Source organism: Trematomus bernacchii, unplaced genomic scaffold, assembly GCF_902827165.1.
Source record: "Trematomus bernacchii unplaced genomic scaffold, fTreBer1.1, whole genome shotgun sequence".
In the NCBI taxonomy this organism is placed as follows: Eukaryota; Metazoa; Chordata; class Actinopteri; order Perciformes; family Nototheniidae; genus Trematomus; species Trematomus bernacchii.
The window spans coordinates 8,653,005-8,679,696 of record NW_022988050.1 but is presented as its reverse complement, the minus strand read 5'-3'; the positions used below and the strand labels follow the sequence as shown (position 1 = coordinate 8,679,696).

At 40.5% G+C, this 26,692-nt stretch overlaps 1 protein-coding gene across 1 annotated transcript in view; it reads left to right on the top strand.

The window, feature by feature from the left end:
- Window positions 1-940: 940 nt before the first annotated feature.
- Window positions 941-26,692, top strand: part of LOC117473308 (testican-2-like) — a 40,168-nt gene continuing 14,416 nt past the window's right edge. The window contains exons 1-4 of the mRNA XM_034118847.1: window positions 941-1,209; window positions 17,075-17,083; window positions 19,490-19,535; window positions 26,254-26,368. Of these exons, the coding sequence (XP_033974738.1) occupies window positions 1,033-1,209; window positions 17,075-17,083; window positions 19,490-19,535; window positions 26,254-26,368 (347 nt within the window). The 5' untranslated portion in view covers window positions 941-1,032. The remainder of the gene's footprint in view (window positions 1,210-17,074; window positions 17,084-19,489; window positions 19,536-26,253; window positions 26,369-26,692) is intronic.

Genomic DNA, 26,692 nt, shown 5'->3' with positions numbered 1-26,692 from the left:
TTGTACCTTTCATTGAACAGAACAAGACATTTCTTTGGGCTTCAGGAAATTGTTTTCTAATTAGCATTTTCTGACTGTTGATAGATCAAATGATTAATCAAAAAAATAGTAGCAGATAAATTGGTAGCAAAACAAATGATTAATTGAGGGGGAATGTCTTTGTGTCGGGTTGTACTGCTATTATTTTAATGTAGCCTATTGGAAAAGCATGGTTCAGTCATTACTTGATCTCTAAAATGCATTTCCAAATAAAAAGGTGACATTTTAGATTGGATTATTTCAACTGTGATGTTGCTGCTGAATTACTGGAACGAAACTACTGTAGAATAAAATGTAGGGTTCACATTTTGATATACCGTAGATTAGCATAAACTAAATAAACGGAGTTGAGACACCTTTCAGATGCCTGATCTGGGTCATTTTAAATTGAAAGTCTAGGGAACACATTAAGAATTAAGCTAAGCTAATTTTAAGCTAAATGTAACCTGATTTGCCCTGAGGCCACGTGGGAGTCCTTCACTGACCCTCAGTAATCCACAGATCCCAGTTTAGCCACTACTGCCCGTATGGTATAAACTCAACTGCAGCGATTTCCAACATTTCTTCCAACTTTATTCTTTAATTGAGTCATTCTATAGCGCATATCAGTGAGATTTATTGGCATATTTTCCCCAAAACATTATAACACACACAAAAACAATTGTAATTGATGATCAGTTCAACAATAATCTGTTCCACTTGTGCGATTGATTTGCAGCGTGACTATTCATAAGTGTGTGGGCTGCGTACAGACAAACAAAAAAAGACGGTGAAGTAATGAAAGCAAGTAAGCAGAAATAAATGATTAGTGCAGGATCTAATCTCTCCTTTACTCTCTTTCTCCCTCCCTCCCCTCTCTCTCCTCTCCTCTCCCTCTCCTCTCTCATTTACATTCAGTGTGTTGAAGCAGCGGCAGTGTTATATGTGGATCCTTGGCAGGAGGACAGCAGCAGAAAGCAGGAGATACATCCCATAGCAAACTGCCTGAACAACATGGTGGTTTTAAGAATCGTCCCTTGCCTGTGTCTGCTGGTGGGCTTCTCGCTCCAGGTGGACGAGAAAAGTGGGAAAGAAGCAGGAAAAGCCGGGAATTTCATGGAAGATGAGCAATGGCTGTCAACCATCTCCCAGTACGGGCGAAAGATCAAACACTGGAACCGCTTCAGAGACGTGAGTGGTGTGTTTACGGTCATGATACAGGCGTGTTTTTGTCGTAAATGGTGCATGAGATGCTGTGTGTGGAGGTAACGCGGGTTGTTTTTTTCTCAGGTGATTTTGCGCACAGTTGACAGTAACCCTGAAGTGCACACACACGCGATATTAGCAATTAGAGGTGCACAAATACCCTAAACTAAAGGATTAAAATACCACTCAGGAAGGTGCGTTCAAATTTTGAACGTTTGGCAAGGTGCATTGTTCTCTTTCCTACGTTCTACAATGTATTTTTTTATGGTTGAATTGATTTTTTAGTTTTTATGAAATGGAACCTATCATGTAAGAGTGATTGAAATACAAACCGAAAGGAAAATCTGTCACTTTCCAAGCGTTTCCAAGCTCCTTCTGGGTAACTGTGATAGAGAACAGTGTTTGTAGTCATTGATCAATACCTTTTGATCTGCCATATTGCACATACAATGTTGGTCGACACTGAGGAGCTTTTAAGGCACACAGTAAGACATCAATTGTCACAAATACAAAGGAACAAACATGTTTTAATCTCCCCTGGATCTGTTTGTTCTTGGCTGTAAAGAGACAGCTTTGATAATGATGTTCAGCCATGGCTATCCACCAGAGATACACGGGGAATTAATTTATCAAATTACAAAAAATGTACAAATGACATAAGTACAGTTTGACAAAATTAAAAGGCACCTTAGCAGATAAACAACCAAATATTTGTTTTTGGTTTATCCACTAATTTAAATACCTGATCAGGGGTACATTTGCATGGAGATATTACAGGAAACCTTCCCTCAGTGTGAGGTGAGCCATCAAACGGTTAACTGAGGAGTGATGATCTACTGATGTGCAGTCTTCCATTAAATGTTGGGGGGGTTTATGATGGGGATCTCGTTGTTTTAACTGAGGATGATAATGCCGGGATGTGCGCCAGCCAGGTGTTATGTCATGCTGCTAAATAATGTATGTTGTTTCATGTGAGCATATGTGAAGCGTTTAACCATATGCTTTACATAGGGTATGTGTTTCAACTGCAAGACAAATGCACAGTAGAGATCTGATTCAAGTGCGCTCTTTTTTTCTAAATGTGTCTGTAAACCTCAGTGCGTACAACTCATTAAACCAAGGAATGACATAAAAAACTGAATTTTATGTGATAATTGAGATGCATTTAGAGTTATGCATTTATCAGGGTCAGTATCGATTCTGATACTGATGCATTTTATCGATTGGTGCATCTGTGATTCTTGAATACATTTTCATCTCACGTTGTGTACTTCCATATCCCAGTGTTTATCTAGTCATTGTTTAAATAATCAGGGCACGCTTATGTATTGTGTTAAACGGTTGCAACTAACATTTTTGTTTAATGGTTTTAATCCTTTGACCGTTTACTTGATTCATTATTTGGTAATAAAATACTTAGAAACAGTGAAACGTACCATTCCAGTTTCTCAGTCCAAGGTGATTGTGACCTAAGGAAATGCAGTTTAATATGATATAAAAGCTATAAATCTCTATATTTAAGAGGGTTTTTCTATGAATAATCAATTGATCCTTGTCCTGTTGATCAACAAATAGATTAGTAGAATCATTGCAGCTCTAATGCTCATTCCTGATTCTAATATTTTGATACTGATCACTGATTTAAATGGGGTGCCAGATTTTATATCCTCCAACCTCGCCTCAGCATCCACATCACAACGAGCAGAGGATGTGTGGGAGACAGAGAGCTTGGTTAGGGGTCAGGAGGTAATGTTTTTGGGTGTGTAACAGTTCCCTGGTACTGAAAGACAGAACATGTGGCTGGAATCAGGATGTGAGGGATCTCAGAGGAGGGATCAGTTAGCAATGGCTCAGATCCAAGCCTCTACCTTGACAACCAGACAGGCCGTTTTATCTCACTGCTGAGAAATATCACCTCAGATAGTCTTATCAATGTCAAAAGTAGCTGCACTACCTTTGACCACGCTCTGTGCTGCGCAGGAATCTGTCCAAACAGACTCCTCAGGGCACAGAAAGCTTGCGGGGAAATTTGTGATTGAATTGCAAATTTGTCTTGTCATGCAAATGAGTGTATTTGAATATTATCTTGGCAGGATTTTTTTGGGAGAGGTCTGCCTCACCTGTCTAGTTGGACCAGCACTCAACTGGCAGAGGGGGTGAACATGGTGGGGTCTGGGCTTTTTGGCAGCACATTTTGGGCATGTTCATCCACACTGTGCTGAGAAGATCTGTTTGATATTTCTGTAAGTTTGATATTGGCATAGACTGTATTTAAGGAGCGGATATAGACACATTGCGACATATGCAAAATGTTAGTAAAACTACCTCATGGTATTTCAAACTTACAACAAAGACATTGAATAATGCATTGTAGGGACATAAGTGCTTTTAATAAAAGATCGAAGTTGCTGGTAATTGGAGGGGCCCACAGCTAAACTGGTTTTACACGATAAAAGATTATAAGAAAAATCATTTAATTAACATTTCATTTTTCCACAAGTGTCTTCTTCCATCTGACTTTTTCTTGTTATACAAGTTTCAGTCTCAGTGGATTAACTAGTTTTTTCTGCAACTGATCATTAGAGAAATCCGCTTAAATGTCAAAGTGAAAACATAGCAGTTAATCAATACCATTAAAGTTTAATTTATGTGTTGTGAATTAAGCTTGTTAAACTATTAAATATGAAAAAGTAACAGACTGATATTTTAAATATCCACTGTATGTGTACATAAATACATAATACAAGTGAAATTATCGCAACATGTTGAGAGTGAGGCACAAATAAAGTGGCAAGTAGTAGTTAAAGTCCAAATACACAAATGATTTAATAACAGACTTCTGTAACCTAAATATGGGTCTAGAGCTGGCAGATTAATAGCTTTGCCTAAAGACTCACCAGTAAACACAGTATCTTGTTTTTACTAATAGAATAATATTGAGAACAAGTTGTAGTGTTACAGGGAAGTACATTTTGTCTGTTTTGTTTTTTGGTTACCAGCAGCCTTGTCATCACTAAGCAAGCTGTCACTTTCAATCTTGATGATTCTACATCAGTTCTTTCTGAGTTACACTATAAAATTGGTAGGATGGAGCCCGACTGAAATCTTAATAAGAAAGCCAACAAACCATGTTCCCAAAATGGCAAACATGTAAAGATTAAATATCATAATTTTGTAATACTTCTTGTATTTCCCTTCTTTAAGCTACTTAAGCTTAGCTTTAGCTTGAAGTAAGAGGTGCACAAAAGAAATGTAGTGTTGGTGTAGATTTGTCTAACACAGGTAATATAAATCCCATTCAAGTCCATGTGAAACCTGATGAGGAGATGTGATACTGTGAGCATGCCGAGCTGGATTTGTTCTGCACTGAAATGACTATTCTATGCTGTACCAGGCAGTGAGGTGCACCATATGATATGTGAAGAGGTTTTATTTATTTACTAGTTGTCTTGGCAAACAGGTGGTGTGAAAACAGCAAGCAGGAACATTCATTCTGCATCTGAAATCACTACGTGGGCTGTGTAAAGCTGTGTAAAGCTGTGACGGCGGTTTGATTGATCGGACTGGTGTCTAAATTGGACCAGTGTACATGATTACCCTGCATGGAGACGAAATGAGGAAACATTGAGAGAAAGAACAATAAGAGCAACAGCTGCAGAGGCAGGAGCTGTCAGGATTATCCTCAGCAGGTTACAGGCAGTTATACAAGCTCCATTATGATGGGAGCCGTAATCATGGCACACTGCAAATGTCAGGACATCAAATCTCTGGATCCAGATTCCCCCGTATTCACATTTGAATAAGATGTACCCACACACAGCAGGTTAAAAGTGTCCACAAAAGAAGCTTGGGTGTAATCAGTTGAATTGATACACTTTTTTTGACTGCTGGATGTATTTCTTCGTCCCAAAGCAAGGTCCACTTTGCATTCTGGTGCGTTCGGGTAGATCTGCCCAGCGGGAACTCTTGTGGACAATACTATGCTGTTCATTCACGGCCAGATTCCCCCATCTCTAAAGAGAGGACTCATTAATGAGCCGTGCAGCATTTAAAGCCAACCACAGAGAGCTGTTTAAGGTTTGCACCTGCTCTACTGCCTGCTACATTTTTAATGAGGGAAAATTGCCTCATCATCCTCAGGTAAATTGCTCCTCAGCCTCTTTGGTTTTTAAGATTAGCACGGACCAAAAATGCAAGTCATTATCAGCTTCATGGTGTTTACGAATGATTTTGATATGTCTGGTATGATAATGTCTGTACTAAGTCTCATGGCAATCCCTCAGTGGACTACATATCCTAATATGAGCATTCAGATGTTATTTTAACAGCACTGCTTTGGAAAGCCTCACAGAGCTGCTAGTAGGCTGAAGACTCTTAGTCTCGTTTCAATTATGTATTGTCAACAATGGAAGAAAAAACGTTCACCACTGTGCGCTAACCACTGAATTATTTATCTACACAACAATTTGTTCCGTCCGACCTTCATCAGGTATATATATATTTGTTGTCCAAATAAATATTTTAGCAGTAAGAAAGTTTTCTCATTTTCTTTCAAGATTGCATTTCCCTCCAACGCACTTGTCATACATTTTTTTAAGTCCAAAATCAGTTCTCAAACTTCCTAGACGAAGATGATGCCTTTTAGATTACAATTTGTTGTCCAAATGCAGTCCAAAGTATAGAGATGATCTACAAAGCAGCAAAACAAATTATTACTTTTGAAAAGCTGTCGTAGATTATTACAATTATTGAATATTAGTTTTTGGTTGATTGACACAGTGACATATAAGTGCGTAATCGCAACATATAGGACAGTAAACAGGTTGGAAGAACTCGTTAAACCGTAATAAGCAACCGGATAATTTATCCAACTATGAACCAGTCATTTTTGATCCGTGCTGTTTAAGATTATGGCCCGACCACTGATGCTACATTAACACAGCTCCTCTGTGAGAGAAAAATGCAAGCCCAGGGTTCATTTAGTTTTTCTGCTAAACACGATTCTCCTGCATCTTTTCTCCGAGACACTGAGCTCCTTTACTCCGCTCAAAGACACGCTGCCAGCTGTGGCTTTTTCCTCTCCTGTCATCAACCTCAGTCATTTATTAGCCTCCCACAGGATTTATGCTCCAGCACTAACAGCCAGTCTAATTAGGGATATGAAAAATTAGAACAAGAGGACAGTATGCAATTGTAGAAAATGTGATAATTAGGCTTATTTCCAATTAAAAGTGAATGGCAATGCGGGGGTTGGAAATAAAGACGGGTGAAACCATAACCGTTAAATGAGCTAATAGTTATCTCCGTCGGCTCTGCTGGGTGAATCGAAATCGAAATAAACTATCTCTGGAAATATGTTCACTGCACACTAATGAGATCAAAATGGCAGAAGTGGTGCAGAAGAGAGAACTTTTTGTTGTCCTCTTTGCATCACGATACATGTCTTTCACTTAAGGTGAAATCAAGTTTTCAGATAGGATAAACAGGATTCACATTTGAAATCTTGTTGATTTCCCAGCACGATAAGGGGTGATTCCTCATTGAGTAGAGAGGCTGTGATCTGTTTTTGCTCCTATGGATAAGCTCCACTTTCTGAGAGAAGCTCAACGGCTGCGCCAAACTGCATGAAAGCTTTTTCATAATCATGTTCCACGGCCCACAGCTCGTCTAAAAGTCCATTTCCTTTTCTCTGTCTGAGTACGAGGAAGATACTTGTTGTGATAGGACAGCACATGTAGATGAATGTGTTTCATAATGAATGCTGGCTGCACCTACCGCTCCTGTAACAATGACGGCCTGAATTCCATCATTTTTTAAGCCGTTAACTTCTCAGTGAGTCGCTGAAATGTCGGGCTGAATAATTAGCCGTTCCAAGGTTCTTCTTCTGGCTCTATTGTTCATGCATTATTTATAGTGGCATCTGCCTGAGAGTTGTCTCTGTACTGGTGGAGCTCCTCTATGCCTTGCTGCAGGCAAAGCGATACATGCTGCCACTCTGCCTCTGTACTGTCTTCATTCATGGCTGTTATGGAGGCACACCCCATACTCAATCAGTGATCCAGCTTTCAAGCAACCAAACAGAACTATATCATCACTTACAAGTAGAAATGGAAACTCACGTCCATCCTAGAGTCATGCTGCTAACCTATCTTAAAAGCAAAACAAGGAACATTAAAGGCAGTACAAATTTAATAAATCTGCCTCAAAAGTTGAATGTTTGAACTTTATATATATATATAAGCCCTAGGCTAATCGTAGAGTAATATATTCGGTTTTAGCTGGTGGACTTGAGTTGTTCAGATTGTATTGAGAAATATATACTTGACCCACGTTCACATAATCGGTAAGATTCAGATTCACTAAAACTTCTTCAAAATGTGTTTTTCGGGTTTTAAAAATAAGATATAACACACAGTATATCCTAGCAGAAATAAGAATCTTCATGATAAGTAACCCACCTTTATGTATTCTCACATGGAATTTCATTTGCACGTTGACAATGAAACCCCTATCTGTTCATCTGCAATAACCTTTATTGTTATTGTTTGAGTCACAAGGCAGAAACCTGAGTTTACCCTTCACCGGGTAAACACTTTAGAACAAGCTTCCCCAGCTGAAATCACTCTCTGTTATTTGAGTGGAAATTATTAAACCTGAAGAAAAAAAACCCTGCAAACATAGCTGTGCATATATCAGCCAGGTGGAAATATATTTGGGCTGCAGAGAAGTGCTGTCATGAATACATTCAGATCTGCCTCGGGTGTTTTTATGTTTTTGATAGATTCGCGTTGGGACCATAATTATGAGTTGTGCTGGACCGAGCTGCAATGAAGGCATGTTCTGAGCACAGCCGAAATGATCAGGAACAATAGGTGTAATAATGCAAGGTGCCCAGGTTCAACACGGCATTGATTGTTTGCCTTAGGCCAGCCACAAATCACTCATTGTTGAACCAAGAGGGCAAGTACTGTAACATTTAAATCAAAAACGTTGAGGACATAATCTTGCCTGGAGGAATTTAGCCTCTTTTCAGTCTCTTGTATGTATGATTTGGACAAGATGGCTTATTCTGTCTTTGGCTTGACTTTCTCAGAGCTTTGTAGGGAAGAGACGGACCTCCTCTCTGTCTTAACTGACTAAGCAAGAGGCAGGTGTCAAGGACGCGCTTGGTTGGGACTGTTATCCTGTCTGTGTTGAAGCTGAATTTAGCATGTGGTGGATATATTTGTTTGTGTGTGTGGGAGACAGAGACAGTTAATTTGTCGAGTTGGCAGAGAAATGGATACGCACCACAAAGTCATATTGAAATGACCTTAATCAAGCAAATCCTATAGCGGGGATAGGGCGCGGAGCTCAAGCGCTAATAGCTTTTTTCTCAGTTGAAAGAACCCGACAGAATCTCATTTATGTGTGATGTAGTCCTTCCTAAAGCCATAACGTGACATCTCAATGTGGCTCCTGGTGTTACTGTAATATCCCACTGCCACTGCGGGAGATTAGCATTATCAGCTCCCACAACAACCCAATTTGTTCTCATTGCCATGGCAGACGGGGGGAATTAAGTGTAATCAGCCAGCTAGCATATTTAACTTGGCTATCCCTGTGAGCTGTCTCGTGCCGATCCCTGCAGCTTTTCAACTGGGCCGGTTATCTTCATTATCTTTTCTTAACCATGCTGCTGGTCTCTAAACTCATGTGTTTGACGGTTGTGAAAGACCTCTGTGGCTTCAATGGACTTGTTATCGGAGTCTAATTAATTTAAACAGCAGGCATAGATGCTGAAATTTGGAAACGGCTAATACAATAATGTTTGAAGGCAAAGATAGATGGTGGTAAAAGGATTTTGTAATCATTATTTTTGAGCAGATTTGCTGAACACACGTGCTGACAATGCTCTACAGCACATACAGAGCAAATAGTTACACATATGCTCAGTACAATAACATATTCTGATAAGGCCAGTTAAAACCAGAGAGATATTTTGTAATTTTGTCAATAGAAAATCAAGACAAATCAAAAAAACTAAGACTATGTTAGTCTGTCTCTTAGACTTTCCTACTTCCTGTGGCATTCAAACTAAAAATGAATTAGTCTCTACTGAGGATATAAATCTGTAAAAAGGCACACATGTATCGTTTATTTTTTTGGAAAAACTGTAATTTCCTTAAACAGCTGGGTACTGTTTATATGAAATGTTAGTAGTCGAGCAAAACCCAACACATCAATTCTTGAGGACTGTTTTCAGTGGCCGATTAATACAAATGTAGTACGCTGTGAGGATTTGATGGCAGTAAAACAGTGTGTGCCTTCTTCTAGACGCTAGCACACACAGTTCCTGACCAATCCGAGCTTTGAATGCAAGATTAAGAATGTGAACGTTATCGTCATGCTAAAATGGCTAGCAACCTAGCTAGATGCACATATAATAGCCAAATAAAATATGGCCATTGTATCTAATATATTAAAACCAGCAAGGCTTATTTTCTCTCGAACAAAGTAAGTTTGTCAGAGTCTATTTAGGTGGAATTCGTTTTCTTAGCCATTCAATATTGATTTCCTGTGTTAGATAAGTATTCCAACACCAAAACAAAATTGAAGTCCATTCATTCTATTTAGGTATGCTGATTGCTTTTTGTGTTTGCAGGTCAATACTGATGAGACTAGCTTCTAGAAAGTTAAAATAGCACACTGGCTTTTTTCTTCTTCTGTTGAGCCACATAGTACAGCTTTTCTTTTTTTGGCTTCTTTACTGCGACTGTTGTGTGCAGCAGCAGCATGGCTCAGTACAGTAAAGACGGCCCTGCATAAGCTCCCTGGGGGCATCTGAGGAGCTCAACCTTAAGGTTTGGCCTCTTCTCTTTCTGCTTCTTTGTTTTGCAAATGGAGGGGGGGAAGGGGGGGGGGGGGGGATAAGATGCTGCAGAGACTCAGCCGTTCCACGGTTCTGCTTGGCTCAGCAGTGGGGTTCAACAGAATCCATTTTTTTTTTTTACATCCGCTCCGTCCTCCTCCTCTCCAATTACTGCCTCTCTCGGAGCATGCAGTGCCTTGATTCAACTGAGGAGTGGGCTCCAGCCCGGCCCCTGTTTGATGTGTCACTTCATCAGTAAAATGTGGAGACCACGGCTTACGGCCTCCTGTGAAAAAGGAAAAAGCTTCATTTCTGTGATGCAACTTTCTGAAATTCAGTCGTATTAGCCCAAAGCAGTAAAGCCCCTCGTCAGGAGGTTTTAATGTTTTCAGACTCTTGTTTAAGATGGAAAACAGACAGTTTTATGTTAACTACACATGAACCAGCATGCGACTTGATATAAAGACTTATTCCCTGCTAGTTAAATCATTTGCATTTTGTAGGCAGTATCCAAACACCCTAGTCAGCCTGATTATTTCTGCATTTCAGCGCAGTGCAAGTGTTTCAGATGGATGCACGCTTGACAGTTGGCTACTCCCTGGTCCGTGCCCTTCAGTGCAGAGATGGCTGCAGAATGTGCTCCGTACTGTACTGCATTGCAGGCAGGCGTCTTACCTTGTGAAACAAACATGTGTCCTTCGCCTGCTAGCCCCCAGAGCACTCCTGCTCAGATGATCAATTTTATCCAGCTCTGTGTTGCTGGGCTGCGACTTAATCCCATAACGCTCCAGTGTTTTGTTGCAATTGAAACACCCCCATTTTTCCTCTGTGGGTTTTCTTATTTCATCTGTAGATGGTGATGAAAAATCTCATGCCTTTGTCGTATACACACACAGCACGTAATCACTTTAAACAGTCTGTTATACGATCCCGCTTCACGTCAGGGACTGTCAGAGCGAATGTGGTGTAGGAATTTCAGACCTGTCACAGTTCAATAAGAGTAAATCACAGACGTAGGAAGCACATGAGTTGGTATGTGGAATCAAAGGAGATGTGGAAAATACGTCCCTACAGCTGTTTTCCTGCTTGATATCTGCCTTAAGTTTAGATGAAAATGCAATGTTTTGCCACTCTAAAGCCCGGTGGGTTCAGGCCGAGACATACAGCGTCACATTGGAACACTCTAATGCATTTCTAAGTGGTTCAATCTGCGGTGGGTCTGCACCATTAGTGTCTCTCCCATTTCTCCACCGTTTTTAAAGACAGCAGGGTACAAACGGAATGAGACATTACCTTCACATCTCAGGCCCAGCACGCTAAATCGGGGGCGCCATAACGACCAACAAAGGCTAGATGCTCTCCCGCTGCTCCCCGGTAACTACAGAGACCTGGAGAGGGGGATGTAGAATCACGACAGCATCCGCATGTGTGCCCTTTAGCAGCGATTTATAGTAGGCAGGGAGACGTGGCTAATTCGCCCACATTAATCAGCCAGAGCACATTACTGTGCAAATGATCGGCCGGGGGAATGATGAGCCGACAATGTCCTGCCAGTCAGAGAGGCAGACGCACCTCAGCGATCTGATAGGATGACACGGCCCAGGCCCAGAGCCGAGCAATCATCAGAGGAAAGCCTCTCCAAAGTCTCCGTTCATTAAGACATGACCCGGATCAGCAGTCCATCCATCAGCCTGTGTTTACCCAGCCGCAGCAGCAGAGTAAATGACTTCATGAAGCCAGATAAATGACAACAGGAGGAAATGCAAAATGTCCAGATCATCATTTAACCTCTATCCCATATCCTGCTGCTTAAGTGATGTCTTCACTGCAGATATTGTCCTCAGAACATCAATAAGGAATATTGCGGGGGATGAAGCATGCACTTATTGCCCCGAGAGAGAGGGATTTCATCTGTAAACACAGCTTCTGAACTACAACTCTTGAAATCGGTCTGTGAGGAGCAATCTGGGTTTTTGAAGATAGGATCAACAGTTTGTTTGCTATTGAGAATTTTGCATCTGGCTCTAAATCAGCATCAGCATCAAAATAAAAATAGTTATAAATGCTGATTGATGATGATTTATGATTTGGAGTTGGTATGTTTCATCATCTGAATTTGGTTGCATTTGTTGAAAGAGAGAAAACAGGTTACAACAAACGGTACACAAAATGATGAAAGATTATATTTTTTAAGTAGCTTTTGTTGTTGTTGTGCTAAGCGAAATGTCTAACCATGTGTTATACGAGAGTTTTGTTTGAAATTCATTAACCAACTTTTAACTTAATTCACTATTATGCTATTGGGGGTATTCCCTTATCTTTAGTGTGTTGTATAGGTTTGTGTGCATGTAAATGGTCTCAAAGGCTCAAATCTCAAGGTTCCCTCCAGAGGAGTTTCTCTCCCATACTCTCCCCCCCTGGCCTGAAACGCCAACATTGGACTCCTTTGTTTACTTAACGTAACATAATGACATCTCTATCACTTCTATTGGCTAGCGCTCCAACACATTTTAGATGTAAGGCTAACGTAACGTACACACGGTTCCGTTGCGTTGACGCTTGCCGGTGGGCGTGTCTGGCGCTTGGGGTTAACGCGACCAACAACCAATCACATTAATCTCCCACCCCGGACACACAAAGCACGCGGTTTGATTGGCTAGCGCTTGTACTGGCATATGATTTGATTGGCTGGCGCTTCCGTTGACGCATGAAAAGTTGAACTTTTTCTCAACTTTCACCGTGAGCAACGGAGGCAAAGCGAAGCAACGGAACCACAATGCAGTTCGGCACAGCGTGGTGAAAAGAGGTGCTGCAGCACAGGCAGTATGAGAAAAATAAAGAGCGTTCTGAACATTAAAGCATCTACATGTCACAGTAGAGGCACAAAATACAAATATAAACCTAAAAGTGAGCATGATAGGGCCCCTTTAAAGTAGTTTTAGATTTCGCTTTTGTTGATCAATTACAGATTTATGTTTTCAGCTTTAAAGCTCACCGCTGCTGTCTATGGCTTCATATTTACTGTTCAGACACAAGACTGGTATCGACCTTCATGTATAAACTCTCCGCCAGAAATCCTCTAAGAAGGCAGGATAACCTATTCAGTGGAATCGGCTGTTTGGATATCGAATCCGTAGATAAAGAACCAATCCATAAAAAATATGATCTGATTAGATTAGGAAACATGATGTTCTGTCAAAGGGGAGCTTATCTCATCAGATGTATGAGATTACTCTGATCGTTATCTGATATACTGTGTGTGTGTGTGTGTGTGTGTGTGTGTGTGTGTGTGTGTGTGTGTGTGTGTGTGTGTGTGTGTGTGTGTGTGTGTGTGTGTGTGTGTGTGTGTGTGTGTGTGTGTGTGTGTGTGTGTGTGTGTGTGTGTGTGTGTGTGTGTGTGTGTGTGTGTGTGTGTGTGTGTGTGTGTGTGTGTGTGTGTGTGTGTGTGTGTGTGTGTGTGTGTGTGTGTGTGTGTGTGTGTGTGTGTGTGTGTGTGTGTGTGTGTGTGTGTGTGTGTGTGTGTGTGTGTGTGTGTGTGTGTGTGTGTGTGTGTAAAATATGTTGCGTTCTTTCAAGAATTCTTTGACATCCACCTCGGTTTTACTTCAAACATTTCCAGCCCTTTCACTACACAAGTGTATGAAGGGAAAGCTAAGGATTGGCTTTGTGTGTGTGTGACTGTACAGATGCTGCCACATTACAGGGACAGATGAGCTGCAGTGACAGAGCGAGCGAGCAAGCTGCATTCACACGTGATGGATCATTGCAGCAGGGCGAGGAGATGTAGATTCTCACGGTGACATTTATTTTACTCTGTGAGCATTTCTCCGGCAAGCTGAAGTGAGGTCGTGCTCCGTTAGCTCTCAACTCGAACACTCGGAAACCACAAGCTTCTCTTTGACATTTCTGCTTGTTTTGTTTTCTTGGGAGACAGATACTCCCTGGTATGCATTCTGCGTTCGAGCTGTCGAACATGCAGGGCAGCGTCTTTGAATTGAACTTGACCTCTAAAGATTAAGCAGTGGATAAACACGTGTAAACATTACAAGTGGCTCAAAGCCACTTTTTCTGATAGCAATGACACAACACAGAGTCCCTGCTGATTTAATGCTTATCCAGTATTCATTTTCTCCTAAGATGTTTATCAGACATAATCACCCTTTTGCTGAAACTAGATATGTAAACATGTGATGCTTAATCTCTAAGATACTTAAATCCTTGTAAGTTGATGTCTTGTAACACGACAGCTTACTCTTTTTTGCAATGAAAAGAAAAGAGTATTAGACACATGTTCAAGCTCCCAACATAATTTTTAAATGCATTTTCCACTTTGATTTTGCTTGGGATGACATTGAGACAACAGGAAATATGGATAGGGATGCATGTAACAAGAGTTGGTATCATGATAGTTTCAAATGCAGAGTTTTAGATTTGAATAAGAGTCACAAAAATGAGAAATTGCGACTCAACTTGGTCTCGTTCTGCTTGAGACTTGATGCCTAAAAACCCTGATTTGGGAACTGACCGCTTAAAACCTTGGATAATTGACTTAGTGGTTTTAAATGTTGAAAAATGCTATAATAAATTACATAACCAAAACATCTCATTACCTAATGGACACTATTAGTTGCAGCTGCTGAAAGAATTAAACGGAGAAAATTAACTTTAAAATACAAAACTAGTTCTCTACCAGGGGTGTTCAATGTTTTCAGACCAAGGACATCTTAGTTGAAAGAGAGACCTTACATAAAACCCATATATGAATACAATTTGAAGGCCTTGTATTTTTTGTTATTGTCAAATCTAGGGTTTTGAGAAAGTATCTTCCTGACTTTCTTGCCTGTCAGAGCCACCTTGACATCCTAATGTTTGTTTTTACTGCTTTTGATGTTTTTCCGTTGTGCAATCGAGTGTATTCGCTAGTATCAAACCAATACTGAGTTTTTTTATTTTAAGCATCCCTTTCTGGCTCACAGCAATTTCCTTACACAACACGACACAGACATGCAGCTAAATGGTTTAAGAGTCAGCTTACCCTGCGGCTGTCATGCAGAGCTGGGATGTGCATGAACATTTTGGTGTCAGTGTTCGGGACGGGTGTGTGTATGTGGGTGACGTTGGGGTTGGCTAGTTCAGGGTTATCGGGGGTATTTATGTCACCGGCAGACGGGGCTCGGGTCGAGGTAAGATAGACGTTAACTCGGAGGAGCGCAGTCAGGCTCTCGGCCAAACGCTGTCAGCCTAATGCCAGCGAGCGGTCCAGGAGGAACGGCGCAGCATCTGGATAGTCAAGCTCTATTAGCCTCACGGCTCTGTTTTACACCGGCTGCGATAGAGCCTTGTTGACAAATGGCAGAAGAGGTGGTGTGTGTGATATGAATCACATAACTCAGGGGACCTCCACCATGAATATCATACTCCCTTGCTCCCTGATCCCCCCCCCCCCCACCTTCCTCCCTCTGTGGCAGCAGGCTGGATGGGATTCAGAGGGACAGCATTAGCTCCCAACCTTGGTGAAGGACTAAATGCAGCCTCAGCCTGGTGTCCTTGCCGTCACACTGCTGCTGGGAGAAGATAAGCACTCCAGCCTTTAGGACACGCTGTAGGTCTCCCACCGGCCCCCTGCAGCAATGCGAGCTGGGTAATTGCAGAAGCACTCCGCGAATAATTAATTAAGCAATCGTTATATCTGACGCGTGACATGCTACAGTCGTTTCTTGGATAATGTGGGTGGTACTTTTGCGGGATTTTATGATACAAAAATGCAGATTCTGAAGCTGATAGGAGACCAAAGCAATTATTTTTTCTCTCTTCACACTGCGGTCTCACTCTGAAGTTCAGCGTTACAGCTATAACCTTTAAAATGCTGTGTGAACACGCCGATCTGAAATAAAAGACGAAGTAATTTTATCCGGCAGTGGAGGTGTTTACATTTCACATCACATTTAAAGTGTATTCTTCTCTTCTTCTCCAGCAGACTTTAAAGATAACAAACATGGATATTGCCTCTCGTATATATGTAACCCTAACCCTGGACATTTTCACTGCTACAGAGAAAATACTTACCTCTAGAAACAGTCTCGGAGGTGAAATCTGGAGTCTTGGTGATGAATTCTTGCTCCGGCCTTTGAAATCCTTCCTCTGGCTTTTTGGCTTGTCCTTGTGCGGCCTGTAAATTGTTCATAGTGATATATTAAGTAGACGGGTATGGCTGTGTGTGCGAGTATAAGAATTAGGTTTATTTATTGGGTTGAGTTGCTGGAATAAACCATGCAGTGCTATATTTCTCTCAAACACACCGGGGCAGTGAATGATGAAACACACAGGCAGAGGCTGCCGTGGGTATTGATGTGTAATGCCCTTGGACCGGAGCCAAGACGCTGAAATGGAATGAAAGGAAAGCAGTCACTCCCCTGTTAACTCAAGGTTATACTTTACAGGAGCTATATCTGTCCGTGTTGTCAACGGTACGCTTAGTTAATGCGCTCTGTGTGTCCACTGCGACCATAAAAAACATCTAAATCACATCTGTCCGGTGACTTTGAAGATTCCCAATACTTAGTCTGTATTCTTTCCAAGGCTGATGCGCTATGTCATGGCTTATACACAACTTCTGAGCTGGCAGGAGGCTGGCATTTGGCTCTTGCTTGTAAACACTGCCACAGAATGAGCCCTTTAGTGATCGGGACGACTGCCAGCTCATAGAAGTGGCAGCGGATCATCCTCGCTTAATAGGCGCTCATAATCCTCTGTGTCTGTCCCCCGAGAGGAGCGAGACTAAGGCGTGTATTTGCAATCAGAATGCATTAAGACCTGACAGTTTAACTGCCGCCATTACTGTAATAACCCAACCCACTGTTTGCATGCTGAATGGCAGCAAAATGAAAAGTATTTAGTTTTTTACCACTAACAATGTCTGTCTCTTTCTTTCTCTCCTACTGCTGCTCCTCCCTGCTGCTCCTCCCTGCTGCTCCTCCCTGCTGCTCCTCACTGCCACAGGAAGTCGAGGTAAGTGTCTTTTTCAAATGTGTACGTTGGTACGCTGTCTTTGTTTTGATGTTTTCTTTTGGCTGATCTGAACTTCTGGCTGAACCGGTGTAAGTAACATGAGTGTACATGTTATATAACGTCAGTATCTATACATTTTACTTGGAACACAACTAGTCCTTACACACTCATTGCATATATAATATCCTGCTTTATATTTAGTTTACTGTCAATTTGTATTGAACTTGTATATTTTCTACTTTTTAATGCTATTTTATTTCCATTTGAGATGTTTTCATTTGAATTAGTTATTTCTAGTCTTTTAATTTCTCTAATGTACAATGTCTTGTCTTTTTATGCTGCTGTAACGCAAACATTTCACAAATTGGGATCAATAAAGTACATCTTACCTTATCTTATAACTAAAAAGTGAAAACCATTATAACATAGGGACAAAAGACATCAATTGGAAGGTGCAGACCTCCGCAAAGCTGTTTCTTTAGGTCTAAAATACTGCATGAATCTAATTGATCAACATATTCCATCCACATGTATAGCCAAATGCAACCTTCTTCTTCTTAAAAAAGTGGTACGGTCCATATATTAAAATATGTAACAGACACAATCCCTTTAACTCCTCACCCTGTGCGCAAAGTGGACCTATCATGCTATATTTAAATGATATATTGTAGGGCCATACCTATATAAGGTATATTTATACGTTTCTGTTTTCAAAATACCAAACAGATCATGCATTTTAGCCATGCCTCATTTCGCTCTATTTGCTGTTCTCCAGCCCTGTTTTTGCAGGGGGCTGATTCTGTGAGCTGCAGCTGACCACGCCCCCTGCAGGAGAGGGGAACGTGCTCTCAAGTCAGAAGAGGGGGAGAAAAATAGATCTCCGTCCTCCGTGTTTTATTATAGCCTATTATTATATAGAGTCGTTATTAATTTGTTTTAAAGCTCAATAAATAACAAAGAAGACCTTTGACCGGCCCTTTTCTAATTTTGTCCGGAAGATTTAAACTTTAACGGACATCTTGACCGGCGAAAGAAACTGAAACTGAAACTCTGCCGCACGGTCCCCTCGTTCCTTGGAAGAGGCGGAGAGGTGGGTGTTTGTCATCTGCTGGTGGACTAACCGGAGAGAATTACAGTGCTTGCCTCGACGGGGAGGGATTGCATTGAATTAAAGCAGCGGGAGCAAACGCTTGCCTCGGGGAGGGAGAAAAAAAGCCACAGCGGAGAATAAACTGAAGGGTAACCATGGTAACCATGCGCGGGAAGTCTTCTTCACTGCTTTTGTGGCAGACTACAGCGCCACTTACAGGCCTGGCATATGTACTACAGCGTCTCCAGCGCTTTCGAGCGGCAATGGCCGGCCGTGGCCCAACCCCACATTCCCCTGATAGGTGGAGAGTTGGCCCAATAGCCGTAGCGCCACCGTCCTGACGTCAGGACAGTGTTCAAATCTGGATCAGTTTTTATCAGATCGTTTGCAGCCCCTTTTTTAGAGATTTGGGTATGGAGGAAAATAGAGAGGGTTGTGTTTTTTGACACTTGGTGAGTTCCCTGGAACACCGGGGACACATATTCATGTATAAAAGACGTACAAAAGTGCATTTTGCATGATAAGTCCCCTTTTAAGAAGCCTTTGGCTATACTTGTTCAGCTCGACTTGAGAGCTCAGTCCCGGTGTCCCCTGAGCAGAATAACACGGAGCTAAACTGAACAGACCTGATCCTCGGGGTCCTCTCTGGGCCTCGTGCCGAGCAGTAACTGCTTTATAGTTGATCCTCTCCGTCCTCACACTGAGAAATGGGTCAGAATGGATACAGCAGGGGGACGCTGTCTTTTTATTATCGTTTCAGCGCAACACCGCCAGGGACTACATCTAAAAAGCAGAGTTAGTTAGCAAATATTCCCTCTGCAACAGCGCTGCAGCTAAGATAGTCCGAGCCTTTTTATGAGATATATTTATGCTCTCAGTCTTGCCTTTTGCAGTTTTCTAAATGTTAGAGACTACAGCTACAACATCAACCTCATTTGCCATTTATGGAAATATCCTGACTAACTTTAAAGCTTGAGATCGATACCAATCTCATAGCATAGCATAGCAGCTGCTAAGCTTAGCATAAAGACTATAAACAGGTGAAAACAGAATATGTTGTGAAAAGAAATGCTCACAGAAATTGACTACATTTAACTTAACCTTGAGCTTAAATGATTGGTATGTTAATTATCTTTTTAAAACCCATCTGTTCAAAATAAGAGCTGAATATATTTGCTGTAGTTCATGGCATGCAGAGAAGTTTCTGTTATCTTCCTTCATTATGAATTCTCTTCTGAATTCTCATTAAAGGGCCCCATTGTGTTGCCCAAAAGGAATTATGAAATCCATTAATGCAAATATATTTTTCTTTCCAGGATGATTACATCAAAAACATGGAGGAGAACACGGGCTCTGATGAAAGTAAGTGATTTTATCTGATTAGAAAATATTTTATCTGAGGACGATGGCTGTGTGTTGTATTTTCCACCTACATCAGAGTGTATGCTGCTGTAATATATGCAGAGACTTTGTAAAGACTTTTCATATTTAAATGGCTTTACTTAAATGGACAGCTCTACAGCAAAGGAAAAAAAACTGCTGTATTTCAGATTATACCGGCATAATCATTGCTAAGTGCTGCTCGCCTTTATACATCTGCTGTAGACAATGAAATAGTGCGGCGCACATCATCCAAGTGCCGGCTTTTCTTAATTGCAGCAGCAGTCTGAGGTCATCCTGTGTGCGGTGAGCGAGGGTCTTGAGTGTCGCAGGTTCTGGAGGGTGAGAACACAGTTGTGATTCAGGTCTGAGCCTTCAGTCGGATCCATTAGTTTGAAAAGCCTGCTATAATTGCCTTTGTTGCTGAGGGCTCAACTCCAAACTCCCACCAGGCTCCATTTACCTCCATGGGGTCTGTTTCTAGTTGGAGAAAAAATATGTGGCTGTTAGAAAATCAGCTGTGGAGGAGGAATGGAGACTTTGTGAAAATGGTGATCAAAGTCACATTTTCTTTTTGTACTCAACTGATATAAAAGGTGATGATACAAAAGAACTGAAAAGGTGCAAACTTTTTATATCCTAAATGTTTTCGAAATAAATCACAGCATTGAGCCCAGCTATTGAAGCATTTAACAGCGTGTCTTTTCACGGGACAATGTCGGATGCTGGTTTTAGGAAGTGTAGAGTGTTTGCCAGAAAACTGCTGATGTTGTGAAACCTGACTGCTGCTGTGTCACAGACTAAAGTTTAGGTCCAGCTGTGGTATATACTAATAAAGGACTGGCTTATCTAAAGCCAGTTGAGTAGCACTTGAAATGTTTTGGCTCTATGAAACCTGATGCACTTATATGATTCTGTTTTTTTCAAGTTTGTATCTTCTTGGTCGAATGCACTTATTGTAAGTCGCTTTGGATAAAAGCGTCAGCTAAATGCAATGTAATGTAATGTAAACATATTTAAAATACATATGTCTAAAAACAGTTTGCAGTTAAGCTGAACCTTTCCACACTGAACCTAACATGCAGCTGTGCAACTGAACTGCGAATTGTCCAATGCTAACACTTATGAGGTAATGAAGTATGAATAATTTCACAGCTCTTGGTATAAATATAATATTCATACATGTTATTCACACATGTTTTAGCCAATGGAGTGAGCCCTTAGGGGTTAGCAGTGTGTTCCTGCTGCAAGGTGACTGAGTGTGTGAGGTCGGCTTCAGCACCCACACACCCTCACTTAAAAGACTTTGAAGACTCGCCCACAGGAGAAAGATGTAAGAAGAAACTCCAGACGTTATCCCACTCATCTGTTCGTACAACAAGGGGAATAGCTAATGTAGTCTCAAGGAAACGCCTCGCCTGCTGTAGTGTGGGCAATGTTCATTTGAATACCATTGATTTCATCCCTGTCCTAAATCCCACTGGGACTAATTCTGCAGAGTTAATTGATCATGGTCCTCTTTATTGTAAATGTAACCCGACAGAATAAAACTCCAACCATCTGTAACTGTAGGCGAAGAAAGTACCTCCAGTGCTTTTATAAGTGAGACGTCAGCTCGGCTTCAACAACAATAGGCTTGACAATAAGTGTCTTGACATCATATTTTAGCCGATAAATTAAACTTCTCTTATGCCTGGAACCAATTTATTATGACTGTGATTATGCTTCCACTCGTGCAACAACACGAGGAAGTGATTCATAAACATTGTGTTATAAAAATAATCGGAGGTGTTGCATCCTCTTTAATTATAAGTAAATACTTTCATAGCTCCATTGGAGTGGAATAAAAGCTGCTTTAACACAGCGGCCACCAATGAAAATGGAAGGGTCTGCTAAGACGACAGTAATTGCAAATCCAGTTGAAACTAATTTACTTAAAGCTTGTCTCTCGCATGCTTTTAATGTTCATCAGAGCTAAATCTTTTCAGATTCAGACGGGTGCGACTATTCCTTGGCAAGTCTTTTGCGGATTTTCTTTTCTTTTTTCTTTGTCCAGAACCACTGAAGTACTTTATTAAATGCACACTCTGACCATTTGAATGTAAAATAAATTGCTGAAGGCTTTAAATGGAGGATCCTGTCTAACTGGAAGCATAATGTGCTTAATATTATGTTTTAGATAGCAGCATAAGACAATAATAATACAAAGAGATAGGACACAGGCTCATTCCAGTCCCATTTACTTTGCTGACATAATTCCAGGTGGATTTAAAACCCACTATGGCCCTTACACTTCCCAAATGGCAAATGCAGCATGATGTAAACAGCCAGCGATAGAGAAGGCGAGGTGAAAAACACACTCGATCTTCAATGCAAATAAAATCTGGTGTTTAGATTTCACCTCCATATGTAGGAGTTGTATAAGAATACCGTGTGAGGGACGTGTTTGGTCTTAAGCTGTTGCCTGGAGGCAGACTTGATAGATGAAATGACTAAACATGAGAACAATGAGAGAGGTGCACTGAAATTATACTGAAAACACAGAGCGGTGTTTCTATGGGAACTTACTGTAAAGCAATTAAAACATTTATTTTAAAGTGAGTATTTGGGATGTAGGTGCACATCCAACCACCCCTAACACGTCGCTTACTGTATTATGGAGGTCTCTTTATTCTGACTAAATCTCTAAAATTGTGAAGAATAGAAGCACACTAATTTGGTTTCCTAGACAACTTAGAAGGAAAGGAAGCTCATTTTCAACCAATTGCTTTGTTACTGAACATTTGATCAACCCACCATTATCTGTACTGTATATATAAACATAACACCCACATCATTTTCCAACACCTATCCTACAATATATTGACTTTTCACCTTATTACAAATCCATTATATCTGTATATCATCACTAGGCAAGGCAAGTGTATTTATATAGCACTTTTCAACACAAGGCAGTTCAAAGTGCTTTACAAAAAGGAAAGACATTAAGAGCATAAAACACATTAGCAACATTAAAAAGCAAAGATAATAAAACATGAATAACACAGGTACATCAATAAAAGTTACAGCGCAGTGTAAGATGTGAATAGTTCAATTACAAGTAGCGGCCAAAAGAAAGTCTTCAGCCTGGATTTAAAAGTAGTAAGAGTTGCAGGTTTCTGGTAGTTTGCTCCAGATATTTGACAGTATCCCTCGCCAAATTCTCACATTCCTCTACCCCTAGTCTTCCTGTGAAATTATAGTTCTTTTGACAGTTTTCTAACCTTTTTATATTCCTTTCATCCATTTTGCATCCCCAGACAACAAATGTTCCCATGTTTTACTGTTACCTGAACCCATCTTTGACCTTTAAACCACTTTTCTTTTCAATTCCCAGAATTAGGATATTTAAACCTGTTTTAAAACTTCCCTCATGAATCTTTGGACTTCAAACCACTTTTCTAACCACTAAAGTCTTGTTGGCATGGCATTTTTTATACAAACCACATTACCGCTTGGATATATGTGCAATTGAAGCCAAATTAACATATCAACAATCCTCCACCTGATGATATTTCCCCTACAGGTAATTATTAAACCTGCTATAAAATAATCTGAAATGATAATAAATCAAGGCTGCTGTTAGCCAATGAGCATGTTGATATATTATATTTAAATTCAACCTCATGCATGATAATACTCGACATGAATTCGATATGCATAACATGTTGTGTCTCCCTGAACGAGTATATTCTGTTCAGATTCAGATCCGCATGTTCTTTTATAAAACACATAAAGAGCATTGTGGAGCGTTTGTACCTGTGTCTCCCCCCCTGAGTGCTTTCTAGCATCATTTGATTCTTCTTCATTTATTCAGACTGTGTTTGCTCTGCATGGGTCGCTGCACAGTCTGCAGTTGTGGTTTCTATCAACTGCGCCATAAAAAATACAAAAAAAGGCACACAAGAAGGTGATAACAGTTACAAGTATATTACACCACTAAAAGAAATCCATACATTTTGGTTCCCTGCCCCCATAAAGGTTTATGAACCGTGACTGGAGCTGTTGTTAACTAAATGAAATTTTAAACCTTATTCTCTGAAATAAGCCACCAGAAATATATCCTCTCTGGAAGATAAACCAGAAGAAAGCCTGAGGAAAACCTGATGAGTTGAAGAGAACTGATGTGAGTCTGTGCTCTCTTTATTGAAAAGAAATGGTAGAAATGAGAAATGCAGTGACAGTTTAAGGTGATTTGGGGTTTTGTGAAATGTCTGAAATCAAAAGAGAAATAGCAGTGGTACAGTCTGGATAATGTTACACATTCTGAGGGTAAATCATGACAGAGCAGAAGACCTGTTTGAACAGATGAAGTGAATAAAAGTCAAAATGAAAATATTTGATAGGAAATGACATTCAGCGGTATGTCTTTACTCTATTTGCGGAGTCTTTTCTTTTTACCCACAGTGAGGGAAATTTGAGTATCTGTTTCGTAATTAAATGATGATAGACAGCATAAGAATACCAGTGATATCTCACAGGTATTGATTTATCCTTTTATATAACAATTTACTGGTTGTTGCCTTGAATATAGGCCAAACCTTTTGGAACCTGTAAATATACATACAATACACATTTACAATCATGTGATAAAATGCCATATTAATATATACATTAGCAGAACTTAAACAGACGCTTGTGAAGATATTGAAACCCCAATGTTGAAAAGTTACTTGAAAAATAATGCAACATGCTTTTTCTACATCTTTCAGCAGTGATGGAACTTTTTGGGTGTTTTCTTTTTTTGAATCTGTTAACTGCTACATAGTTTTAGGTCCTCCCCTCCAGTACCATGAACAACCATGACCATTTGGGCACAACTGCTACTTACACAACTGTAATTGATATACTATATGTTTCCTGCTACTGTAATATATTGTTGAACAGTCTAAATTGTCTAGATAGAACATTTTATATTGAGGATTATTGTGGTTCATGTCCTTTATACTGTAGATCTATACTGTACATACTTGCTGCTGTTTATTGTTGCTATTGTTATTTTAGTTCATTGTATTTTATTATGTTTATTTTCTCCCACCTTTAAAGATTTCAAGATTTTAATTCCTTTACACTGCTGTTGCAACAAAAATAATTTCCCAATTTGGGATCAGTAAAGTATATCCCTATCAAAAATAAAAATGCTTAGTGCAACAAAGGCTAGCAGATAACAAGCTAGGTAGCTCAGAAGTGGTGCCGACCTTCAACTCTTTATGAACTCCTGCAGTTGAGACTCACACCTGCTCTTATAGAAGAACTATTCCGAGCCCCCTACCTGTATTTCTGGTCTCCCTCCGAGTTGTCATCCACCGTATTTTCCTGCTGTAGCATCAAAGTATCACCTAGTCCCTGGATTTGCAGGAATCTGGCTGGCAGCCACCTGGTCTGTTGACCGTGTTGACTACAAAGCAGCTGCTCAAAGCTGACTCAGGATTTCACAGCTTAAATTTCTCTCTCCATCCGCCACTCAATCTCCAATTTATCTGAGCTTGTGGGTCTTTCCGAGGCCTCTCAAGTGGCTTGGGACTGAGCGACATCTAGTTTTAAATGTCATTGACCAGAGGTTGATGAAGGCGGAAGACACGTTGCTATTTTCATCTCAGTCTGTCATTGGGAAAAAGGTTGGCATTGAAGAGTTCAGCTCTCCAAAGAGGGAGAGAGATTTCTCGGGAGGGAGCGAAGAGGTTAGGAAGAAATGGAGACAAAGATGAAGTGTTTGTGTGAGGGAGAGAAAAAGCAAGATGGGGAGAGACAGTGACAAGTTGACAAGGGGGAAGTGAGATGTGACAAGCAGAGAGAAAGAGATGCTCAATCAGGTCTGTCAGGCTCTCTGGAAATCAGAAGCAGCCTTCAGAGACTGCAGGCAGTGCTAGCAACTAACGCTAAAGACAGCTAGGCGTCCATGTTTTTGCAGCACTGTTATGACTATAAAGTCAATGGACTCATTTGTGCACACTGCCAGAATATTTTTCATTACACATTTCATGATTCTTAGTTCACACGCTGACAAAAGAGGATGGAAGATCGTTTTTTTCCAAATGTATATATTTGATTATGCAACACATAATATAGCTGCCCCCCTTGCTATCAATCTGTTGAGCGGACAAAAACAGAAACATTGACTTTATTTAAATATATTATGTCAACTAATTTCAAATAGCTTTATCAGGTTAGTTGAAAGCAATAATACTAAGTTTAACCTAATATATATTTATTTAAACTTAATATTAGTGTTATTCAATAGTGTTTTTATTTGTCAGACAGTTTATAGATTGTTTATCTTCACGGTCATCTGTATATTTTTCTTTCTTTCTTTCTATTTTGTGATGTTTTTATTTTAGAATTGTTTTATTTCTACTCTTAATTATGTGCAATGCCTTGTTTGTTTTATGCTGCTGCAAAAATGTTTTCCAAAATTGGGATTAATAAAGTATATCTTAGCTTATCTTATTGATTTAAACTAACCTAATACAGTTATGTGAAATCTGTTGACATCATACATTTAATTAAAGTATGTGTGTGTGCTTCCTGTTAGAAGACAAACGAATAACAGCTGGAATCTGTATTCCTTTTTCAAGGAGGTGACAAAAATAGCCAATTAAAGCAAAACACTTCAGCTGTGATTGACACTTTTGGTGATATTAGTGTTGTTTTGTGCTTACAGCCGTTGATACCACCAAGGACCCATGCCAGAATGTGAAGTGCAGCCGCCATAAGGTGTGCGTTGCCCAGGGTTACCAGAGGGCCATGTGTGTGAATCGCAAGAAAATGGAGCAGAGGTAGGTGGAGTCCTAAAGTCCGAGGGGAGGCTTGTTTTGTGTGTCGCTGTTGATGAGATTTCTACGTGGTTCCGGACGGACATTTCTGTCGCGTTGGTGTTAACAGCTGTGCGTCCGTTAAAAGCCTTTCAGTGTCTGCTTGTGAGCGCTATTGATTAAAGCCAGCAACAGGCCCAGAGAGTGTCATGAGTCAGGAGTGATGCCATTTCAGCTCGCACACTCATGCTGAGCACTGAGTAATTAACCAGAAGGTGGGAAAACTCAACGCAGACGGTTTGGGAAGAAAATCATAGCCATCAAAGTTTAATATGAAAAGGAATTGAA